Source organism: Vigna angularis, chromosome 11, assembly GCF_016808095.1.
Source record: "Vigna angularis cultivar LongXiaoDou No.4 chromosome 11, ASM1680809v1, whole genome shotgun sequence".
Lineage (NCBI taxonomy): Eukaryota > Viridiplantae > Streptophyta > Magnoliopsida > Fabales > Fabaceae > Vigna > Vigna angularis.
The window spans coordinates 18,006,570-18,017,720 of NC_068980.1; the positions used below are offsets into that span (position 1 = coordinate 18,006,570).

At 32.3% G+C, this 11,151-nt stretch overlaps 1 protein-coding gene across 8 annotated transcripts; it reads right to left on the bottom strand.

The window, feature by feature from the left end:
• Positions 1-1,824: 1,824 nt before the first annotated feature.
• LOC108333179 (alanine aminotransferase 1, mitochondrial-like) lies at positions 1,825-5,747 on the bottom strand. Of its 8 annotated transcripts, none has more exons than XM_052871033.1 (8): positions 5,484-5,735; positions 5,264-5,306; positions 4,426-4,522; positions 4,082-4,217; positions 3,519-3,569; positions 3,212-3,262; positions 2,092-2,253; positions 1,825-2,019 (listed from the first exon to the last, which is right to left on the bottom strand). In XM_052871033.1, the coding sequence occupies exons 4-7, from the start codon at positions 4,202-4,204 to the stop codon at positions 2,152-2,154; spliced, it is 327 nt and encodes a 108-aa protein (XP_052726993.1). In that variant the 5' UTR covers positions 4,205-4,217; positions 4,426-4,522; positions 5,264-5,306; positions 5,484-5,735; the 3' UTR covers positions 1,825-2,019; positions 2,092-2,151. The 8 variants fall into 8 exon arrangements, 7 of the variants coding, with proteins under 7 accessions (XP_052726993.1, XP_052726992.1, XP_052726991.1 ...); XM_052871032.1 differs by having other exon boundaries at positions 4,426-4,531; XR_008246196.1 differs by lacking the exon at positions 1,825-2,019 and adding an exon at positions 2,686-2,711 and having other exon boundaries at positions 2,241-2,253; positions 4,426-4,531; positions 5,484-5,739.
• Between the last annotated feature and the right edge of the window lie 5,404 nt (positions 5,748-11,151).

The following is an 11,151-nucleotide window of genomic DNA, read 5'->3' on the forward strand; positions in this document are numbered from 1 at the left end:
TAAAAGTGAATTCGTGCACAAGTGATTCTTACTCTTTCATAATACTTTCAGCAACTTTAATTCACCAAATTAAACTTCTTTGAACACTAATTTGGTTCAAAATCAAACTGTATAACAGATTCACCCTTCTACTTCCCCATTTCACTAAAAAAATAAGGTGTGACATGTTATTTTGCACAGAGATGAATCTATCTTCAATTTGAATGTTCTAACAAGTTTAAATCAACATTTAGGACTTGTTTAAACTGTCAAATAGCACAGAAACTGCATAAGTCGAAATCACACCTTCCTATGGCTAATTATGCAGTAAAACACTTCAACTCACCACCAAAATCAGATTTAATAGCATCAAATGCTGGAACAGTGATAAAATTGACTCAAGAAATTGTAATTTCACAAAACTAAGGTAGAACTAAAAGGCTTAGAACGACCAAACTGGAATAAACCAATCAAGGAGTGGTAGCACGGTGAAAAGCTGGAATAACAAGCTATAATTACCAAAGACTTTAGCCATTGGTAATTATCGAAAGCCTTCGCTCTTCGGTGAAGGACAAAGGTCGTTGGTAACTGTTAGTGACAAGGGATTTACCGACGATAATCTAATCGTCCGTAAGCCGTCAATAATAGGTCATTACTGACAGCTTCATACTATTTCCGAGGGATTGTGGCCTTCGGTAATGTCCGTCTTTTTTTAGTATATTTCAGTTTTACATGTAAAGGATTATAAAATCAACATAAAAATGTGATATTTTAGCGAAATAAAAATCCTTTCAAGAAAAGTATATATAAAATTTTACGGTGACTTGAAAAGAAGTTACATGTGAATTTTTCATTCTTTAGAATTTTTTTATGAATTTTATGTTTTTTTTTCATTTATTTTAATTAAATTCTCTAGTGTCGAATTCTTTCAAGAGATGGAGGACTTTCAATTTACTTTCTTTTTTTTCTTTCATTCGATCTCAACTCCAAGGTCCATTATTCTTTTCCCTGCCCATATCTTTTATTTAGTAATATTATTTTCTTCCAACTCTTTAACACACTTTAAATGCTTTTTTTTATATTCTAGGATTTCTTGTTAGTTTTTTTTCCCCAAACAAGTATTTCCTATAAAAGGCCTTTCAATGGTAGAAAAGAAAACCAAATAATCATATAATTGAAAGTTGAGAAATACATGTACTACATTTAATCTCATTGTTTTTTCTTATGTATGTCATAAACATATTATATAATTGAAATATTAAGATATTTACTTCTTATCTCAAAACTTAGTTTTACTTAAATGTTTTATAATATCGTTTTTCATTACATTACATTTTTATTATATTCATAAAACTTAAATTTTCTAAAATTTTATTGAATATATCTTTTTCTTACCATTGTGATGGATAAAACTTTATCATTTAGCAAAGAGACACTACAAAAATTTAGATTTTTATCGGAGGTTATTTTTTTTTCGTTTCTAGCAGTTTTAACTTCCAAAAAGTATGTTACTCATGGTTAGGAAAATTCCTGGGAAAAGTTATGGAAAACCACTAGAAAAGCTGTGTTACTGTTATCGAAAGTTTTGCTAGAACCGCCGGAATTATCAGAGATTTTGCCAAAACCGCCAGAATTAGCAGAAGTTTTACTAAAAGCGCTGGAATTAACGGAATTTTGCTTTAAACCACCGGAAATGTGTACAGATTATTATTTTTTTTTAGTTTTTTATTGTAATAAAATGAGATTATAATAAAATTAGTTTTATTAACCAAATAGACAATAAAAAATATGAAATAAAACTGAATATTATATATAAAATAAACTACATTGTTCAACATATTAATAAGTTTATACAACTAATTATTCATATATTAAAAAGAAAGATGTTCAATACTAAATTAACATTCTAAAAATATGTTTGTTACATTACTAAAAAAAGAAACTAATAGACAATGTCTAATTTTGTTTGAGCTCCGCTAGCTGCCCATGAAAATCAAATTTTGCAACTTTTCCTTGTACATCTTTTGGTATAGCAAATCTCTGAAATCAAAGACTATATTATAATCAAAACACATTAACCAAAAATAAACCAAAATTTGGAAGTAAATATACCTAACCAAGCATTGCTGCCTCTACTTCAATACCCCCAACACCCCATCCAGCAACTCCAAGTCAATCAATCATTATTGTATGTGAATCAGTTCCAACAACACTGTCAGGATAAAGCAGGCCTTCATTGTTGAAAACAACACGTCCAAGATATTCAAGATTGACCTACAACAAAACATAAACAAGTTCCTGAAATTAACAATAAATAACCATAAAATTAGTAAACCCATGATTTGTCCTTTGTTCATGCTAAGAGGATTGGAAGGATAAGTGATCATATTCAATGAAATACACTACATAAGATAAGATGAATTTACTAAACTAATTATAAAATGTTTCTTCGGTAGAATGCAATTTAAATGTACTCATCAAAAGAACTTTTTAGATTACTTTATCTTTGAATCTATACTTTCAATTTAATCAACGTGAGATGCACACTATTCTTAAAATTTCAATATAATTACACACACCCTACTATTATACACAATATGCAAAACATAAAAACAAATGAAACTTCTTGATACTAGAAATCTACCTCACCAAATTTAAGTATGAAGACCCATTCAACTAATAAAAGGTGCTATAGGAAGACGTTACCTTTATGGGTATGGAGCACAGAGCATCTGTCAAAAAAGGATAAGAAAAAAAATTGTATAAGATCAAGGTTTTGTTAAACATGATTTAGAATCTGTTATGTATTTCTAGGTCCATGTTTGTATGCTTGCGATACATGAAACCAATCATTGATCTTTTTAATTTCATTGCCAAAGTTTTAGCACAATCCAAAGCTTGCAAGTTCGTGATTAAGCTCTGCTTTTGCAAGTGAGACACATAACTTTCCATAGTATTGCAAGTGAGACACATAACTTATCCCATCCCCACAACCTCTGGCAACTTGCATTGTGTCAGGGAAAACCAGGGGACAAGCTGATGTTCTAGTTGTGGAATTAATCTACTACAACTTTACTAATACAAGATAAGACTGTCCGCTACACAGTGGGTTCACCCCTTTCAAGAACACCATGCACATAAGAAGCTTTATAGAACCCCTTACATATCTTCCTGAGAGTTAAGAAAAACACAAAGTTCTATTTCAAGTCATATAGTTGAAAAATAAAAGTACCTCGTGAAATGGATGAGAACCGGGATTGGCCAGTAAATCCTTTTGCAAATTCTGCAATATTAAGGCGTTGTAAGCAGAAAGTATTGCAACAATTGTCCATAGAAAATTCTGAAGTGATCAATTTTAAGCTATATTCCAGGAAAAGCCATGCTAATAATTTCATGTCAGAGGAGAACTTAGTTTATAATTTATCAACTTATTTTGTCAAGGCTAAGGTATAAAATGTATCCATCTTGGAATAAACCAAGGCAAAAATACTTTTTCCATTAATGACCTAATTTGAATATGTACAGTCAAATCACAGTACCTGAGCAAGTGTGACAACCTCTCCTCTAACGGCGTACTCACATTTCAGAACCTAGACAACAAAAATGCATAGTTTCAAATTACCAAATAAAATATGAAAATTGGTGACATAACCAACTTATCTGAAAGAACAAGAAACACGTGGGAAAATATTCTACAACACGATCGCACTTTGTAAATAAATAAAACATTTCAAAATCCATTAAAACAGCCTACACCATAAAACAAAGATATATCCTCAATTGGAAGTACGGTGAAAATAAAAAAGAATTTCTTTTTGCTACTACTCTTTTCACCAATTCCAGGGTTGAACACAATTAGAAAGTAATTCAGGAATTATCATCAAGTGATTAAAAGGTACTCAATAGAATCAATTATAACCAACTAGATTCGTCATGCAACTATAATCAAATTCGAAGAATGAATTGAACATATCTGCTTCAGATTTTATATAAATAACAAACATTTTATACATGAATATTAGAAGGAGTTTCTTAAAAGGATTTTTCTTCTAATGTGGGCAGCAGAAGGAGGTGCAGGCTTAATTCTTTTCCAAAATCTTACTGCAATAATGGGTCTAACATCATCCACATCAACTAGTTTCTCCAGAAATGGCAGCAAATTTCTCAGAGCATGATCTCTGCAGTCCCAATACCAACTTTTTATAGGAATTCCATTGTTTAACATGAAGTCTAAGCACCTATCATAAACACAGGTTTCAAATTTCAGCATCATAAATCATTGAAACAAACCAGTAAATACACTTGAATTCTAAATAAGATTGCATGTTAGATATTATATTAAAGAGAATGTTACTGACTAAGAAATACAATTTCATGATAGAAAAAATGTAAAGAAAAAAAAAGCTGCATCAGAGACTAAAAGGAAGAAAGAAATAATATATATACCCGTGGAGTGTTGTCAATTATGAAGACTTTGGCCATGTCAATTCCAAGAAGTCTGAGATCCTTGAGACATTGATCATCTTCCCATTTGCATGAATCACTGTATAATCTTCGAGAAAAAAGCTTATTATGAGGATCAAGAATATCAAGCAATTTTGCAGAATATGACCTTCTACTAGCTGTGAAAATTACGACTTCAAACATCTCTGATACTTTTTTCTAAAAGCTCTTCAAGATAAGGTCTCTTTTTAACATATATAGTTCTGGACTTCATTTTGAACGTGAAGTCGGCATAGCATGGAAACTCACTAGAATAAACCAAAGTTTTTGTGTACAACAATACAACTTTTAAGAATTCACAATCAAACACCACTTATCATAAATTTTATAAATGGCAATAATTGTGTGCAGATGAAGAACTGCATAAAACCTATCCAGATTCTTTGCTGAATTTTTTATACTATTTCTAAACTTTCAAAATACATTATTAGTGTGTTAAAAAAATGTAACATATTTTGAAACATCAAAATTACTGTATGTGTATTAAAAAAAGAAACAATATTAAAAGCTTAATAGAATTTTAAAACCTGACAAATTTTCATAAAACCTGAAATTCAGATCTTTTGCTGAATTTTTTATAGAGCATTCAAAGTACGTTATTGATATATTAAAAAGTTTTAATGTATTTTAAACCATTAGTTTATGCTTTCTGCTCAAACAATCAAAAGAAATACATATGAATTTCCTCCAGTACCATTAGAAAAATCCCTAATTCTGTGAATCTGTAGAAAAAATCTCCAGTTAGGGCACAAATTGAGTTATAAGAGTTTCGGTGGCATACCTGAAGCAATGCCTCGATGTCAGCGTCAACGAAGGCATAGAGTCTGGCAAACGCATCGTCACCAAAGACATTAGAATCACAGTGCTTCTTGTTGTCGTATTTGTCATACTTATTGCAAATGGAATCGACTCAGTGAGAATGTCAATGGCACTCGACGGTTTCAAAATAAACAACAACGTTCATAGAATTGGGGATTAAAAATAGAATATGAAAACAAAACCTGATTGTTCGTGTACTCTTTGAGATGACTGCAAGGAGAGCCAACGGAGACCATGGCGAGAAAAGCCAACGGAGACAACGGCGAGGAGAGCCAACAGAGACCACGGCTAGGGGAAGTTGATGAAAACCTGAGAAGTGGAAAAGAAAGGATTGTCAAGCTGTGGCAGTGGAAAAAAAATGGAAAACGAGAAATGAAACACGATCATAAAAATTAGGGTTTGTGAAATAATAGAAAAACTAAAATGGAAAAGATGAGGTGTTACGCGGTATGCTAAAACAAGTGCCAGAAATTAAATTAGAAAAAGAAAACTTTCTGCGGTTTGGTTTATTAACCGCCAAAACATTTTTTAAAAAATTAAATCAAAACTTAACTACGGTTTTTTACGAAAGCCGCAAAAAATTAGTGGAGACTTTTAAAACAAAAAAAAAAAGCCTCTCCTATATTACATTATTTTTGTAGTGGTAGAACTCTATAGTTGGACGTACAAGTAATAGTAATATACAGAAAATATTATTCTTGGATGCCATCTATTTCTTTTAATTAGCGGTGCAAATTTCTTTTAGTAAGCAATGCAGATTTTCCTTCAATCGCATGTCATCTATTTCTTTTAATTAGCGGTGCAAATTTCTTTCATTGCATGCCATCTACATTTTTTTTTATATATTTTGTGGTGTAGTCTTTTTTTGCTACTGCCATGCGATGCAATTTTCCCTTTTCAAATGTCTTGCAATGTAGTTGTCATAAAGCTCCATATTAGAAAGTGAGTTTATGCCTAACTCATCCCCACAAAACCGGTTTGTAAGGTGAGGTTTGCACCTCATTTATATATTATAATTTGGCCTTATCTCTAGTCGATGTGGGACTTCCAACACACCCCCTTCATGCCGAGGTATAGACATCTCGTGCGTGATAGTAGAAATTGGGTGGTCCGATAGCGGCTCGATTGCGGGTGGAAGAGAAGAATAGAATGCCCACTTAGAACTCGCTAGGATAGGCTCTAACCATGACTCTGATACCATATTAGAAAGTGAGTTTATGCCTAACTCATCCCCCACAGAACCGGCTTGTAAGGTGAGGTTTGCACCTCATTTATATATTATAATTTGGCCTTATCTCATGTCGATGTGGGACTTCCAACACACCTCCTTCACGCCGAGGTATAGACATCTCGTGCGTGATAGTAGAAATTGGGTGGTTCGATAGCGGCCCGATTGCGGGTGGAAGAGAAGAATAGAATGCCCACTTAGAACTCGCTAGGATAGGCTCTAACCATGACTCTGATACCATATTAGAAAGTGAGTTTATGCCTAACTCATCCCCACAAAACCGGCTTGTAAGGTGAGGTTTGCACCTCATTTATATATTATAATTTGGCCTTATCTCTAGTCATTGCGGGACTTCCAACACTCCATGTGTTATTTTCTGCTTGTAGTACTAGTTACCATTCCACGTTGCATTGTTGTTGTGATTCTTAGCAGTCCAGGCTTTTGCAGATTATATTTTCTCTATTTAAAATAGAATAAGAATATTCTTCGTGTAAAACATGCTTGTGATTTTCTAATGCTCGAATTTCAGTTTGGAATAGAGTAGATATAGTAGTTCTGACTTGTGGGATGACTTGGTTAATCATAGGTGATGATAATGATGATATTGGGGTGAATTGTTTGGCTTGATTTTTGTTAGTTATGATTGTGTTTCTAAATTGATATGTTGTTGGGTGTGTTTTTGGACTATTGTTGTGTTATTTGGATGTGTTTTCAAACTGTTGTTATGTTGTTGAATGTGTTTTCGGACTATTGTTGTGTTTTTTGAGTGTGTTTTCAAACTGTTTCTATGTTATTGGGTCTGTTGTCATGCTTTTTTTTTTGTGGTCGAGTTGTTTGGTTATGTTACTAACTTGTTTGTTTGATTGTTGGTTGATATGTTTTATCTCGTTATTCAATTAGTATTGGGAGATGAGTTTGGTTGTTATGTCTTCTTTCCATAACTTGTAAAGTCGTGGTTTGTTGCTTTTTGCTTGAGGTTGTGAGGGTTGGGAAAGAGAGATTTGAGTGTTGTACCTTCTGTTGAGACTTTGACAAGTGTACCAAATCGTTTCAAGTAATAAATCGGTAAGATCGAATATTGTTTCCCAAGAGACTTGTGTAAAGCCAAACAATCGTATAATTGTCAACTAATATAGATTAAAGAATGAATTCATAAATTGAGTTTTAATGCAATTAAAGTAAATATGAAGCATGAATAATAAAGTGAACTTTGGTAACTTAAACACTTGGAAATGGAAATAGACTATAAATGATATGAATTGGTATTGTTCGGTTATGATTTTACCTACTTCACTCTTATGCATGTAAATTTACGTCTTCTTCATTAATATGTTAATGTCAATCTTCTAATCTAATTAAACTCAATCCCTTGGTCGAGAGAGACTAGACTTTCTTATTAAACTTCAATCTCTTGGAAAACCTAACAAGTTAATCTGCTTTAAGAATTGAGATCTAAGACAGCCAAAGGTTCAAGTTCTATTCCTAGATACAATTTTCTTTGTGTAATTTGTTCCAAATCTAGATTCACACAATATTTTCCAATATCAAACAAACCAATTATCAAGCTATGAGTAGTTAATTCACACCCAACATTAAGAGAAGGAACAAAATACTAGCGATCAATGAAAGAAACATATAATCATTCAAAACAATTGCAATTACATAAGAGTTTAGTGGAAACAGAAGAAAGGAAATAACCAAGGAAGAATGAGTGTTCCCGCAACTCTTAGCCAACCTCCAAATATAACACCCCAATTTTTTATATTTGGGATGTCACGGTTACAAATGAAATTTTAAATAAAATCTAAAACATGATATCATTGGGGAAAATCCAGATTAAATAAATTTCTACAATTAACCAAAATAAACCATAATTGTAATTGATCACAAAACAAAATTCTCATTAAAATAATTTATTTAAAATATATAACCCATAAATTCCCAAACTCTTTCTCAATTTGCTCGTTGTGTTGTAACGCAACTGAATTATCTGCACAATCATATGCTCCTATAATAATCGATCATCGTAGGTGAAACTATAACCACAACCACAAACATATGAGTGAGCTAACTAAGAATCAATCATAAACAAATAACATAACACACACATGCTAGATATTCATCACAAATATAAAACAACAACAACACTCCTACAATTTCAACCTGGTTAACCATCATCACAAATCAGTTTTCTATTCTCCTATACCCTACCATACTTCCCGTTCATTAAAACCAACCAGTTCGAGTCATCCTCCTATTTGTCACCGGACTCATCCTCTTTTCGCATTTACGGCCAAAGATAATCTTTTTCCCGTATCCATCGCCGAAAGAGTCATCAACTTAAACTCATCCTCTTCCCTCATCGACGATCAAAAAGAATTTCTTTTCCATATCCACGACTAAAAGAGTCATTCTGGATTTACTGGATACGGTACGACAATCCCACAACACCCTATCATATTTTCACCGGCATATCACCACATACCACCACGGTGCGACAACCCCACAACACCCTGTCATATTTTCACCCGCATACCACCACACGTCAAGTCTCATGTACTCAACTTCATATCCGAAACTATTCAACTTCATATCCGAAACTATATTGTCTCACAATCCTTCGAAAAAATTCACATGCCAATAATAAAACAATTATTATAACTATTTAATCTTGACTGAACACACACCTTGTTTAATTAATCTCATTCCTAGTTAACCACACGATAGGTCCCACACTATTTCAAAAGTTTCTTCACATTTTATTTGTTTATTTTCTTTAACGTAACTCATTTATCTATCTCCCTGTGATACTTCTTTAATTTAATATTATTCCATCTTCTTTTATCCTAAGTGGCCCCACCAATATACTATCAAATTGCATCAACACCACTTTCACGTAGACTAATCTTATTCCTTGGAATTCCTTATTATTTTAATATAATAAAACCATCTATGCATTCATTCTTTCGCCAATATAAGAAAACAGAGGACAAACATATTACCTTTAATGCCATTTGCAATGCGATTTTCAAAACTACTCTTACCTTTATTTTTATTTTTTTTAAGTTACGAATCTCTCTCCTGATGCCACTAACATGGCATAGATTCACACATAATTTTGCTCGCGTTATTCTTACAAACATAATGCACAATACTCTAATATCCAACACAAGGTAAGTCAACTCAATGGAAATCCATCCTGCACTCAATTTCACTCCTTGCCCATCTACAACATGAATAAGACAACTTCTCATCTTTCCTAGTGGTCCTACAAGGTCTTTAAATTCTCATAGCTTCCTTTTTTTATATATACATAAGCATTTAATGATTGCATGATATATATATATATATATATATATATATATATATATATATATATATATATATATATATACTCATAAAAGTCGAAAAAAACATTGGGATTGCACCAAGACAACACTCATACAGAAAACAAAACCCAGGTTAGCGCATCCATACAATGTATTCATGATTACCAACATCTCAATGAACCAAAATAATGGTATACAAACTCATAAATAGCAACCCATACTATAAAGAAACTTGAACTAACTCCTCCTACCTCAAAAGATCCAAGCTTTTCTTTTTGTCTCACGTTTCAGTCCAAAAGTTTCTTCCAATTAATTTAAGCACATAAAAGGAGGGATTAGTGATCAAATTAACCTATTACAGCATAGGATGTAACCACTTAGGAAAATAAAGGAAAACTAGGATATAAAAGGTAAAAGGCTAAGGCAAAATTGATCTTTGTTCATAATTCAATACTGAAATGATAATAAAATCTGCATTATCACCTTCTTGCCTGTGTGAGACTGTGAGGAAGGGAATGCTGTTTCGCCCGTAGGTTTTTGACTTGTTGTTGAGTATAGTGCTTAGTGTGCGATGTATCAAAGTTTTTACCTGTAATTCCTTGAGGAGTAGGGGAGACATGTCTTCACTAGGACAATTCAAACTGTCCTGTTTTGGTAGGCAGGTTGTGTGACGGTTGATTAAGGGAGAATGACGTATTGTTGGTATCACTTGGAGGTGATGTGGTTCTATGTGATGTTGTCGAGTATCACTTGGTGGTGATGTGTTGTTGTTGTGATTCATGAATGTGATGTGATTTCATGGATTGGAATGAATGATTTGAGTAGTGTGAATGAGTACGGGTATTGCTTATTATCTTTTATTGTTTTCTAGTTAACTCATCCTTGCTTATTTGTGTTGTGCGATGATCGTATAACTCATGTCGTCATACGGGAACAAATAATGCTAAAACAAGAAACATGAAAGAATCTTACTGGAAATTTTCAAAAGTTTTTGAGACAATAATATAATTTATTTTTTGAAGTTTTTGAACATGATTATAAATTGTAATTAGATTAATTATTATTTTTCATATGATTTAAATATTTTCATGATAATAAAATAAAGTTTTAATTTTCCACCGTGATAATATCAAAAGTTGTTTTTTTCTTAAATTAATTAATTATACATTGCATTCTAAAATGATGATACTCTTTTATTTCAATCAAATTCTTTCACTCCACACATGCATTTAAAGTTATCATCACATCTATAAAATAACATCTTTCACAAACTAAGAAATACTAAAGACAAAA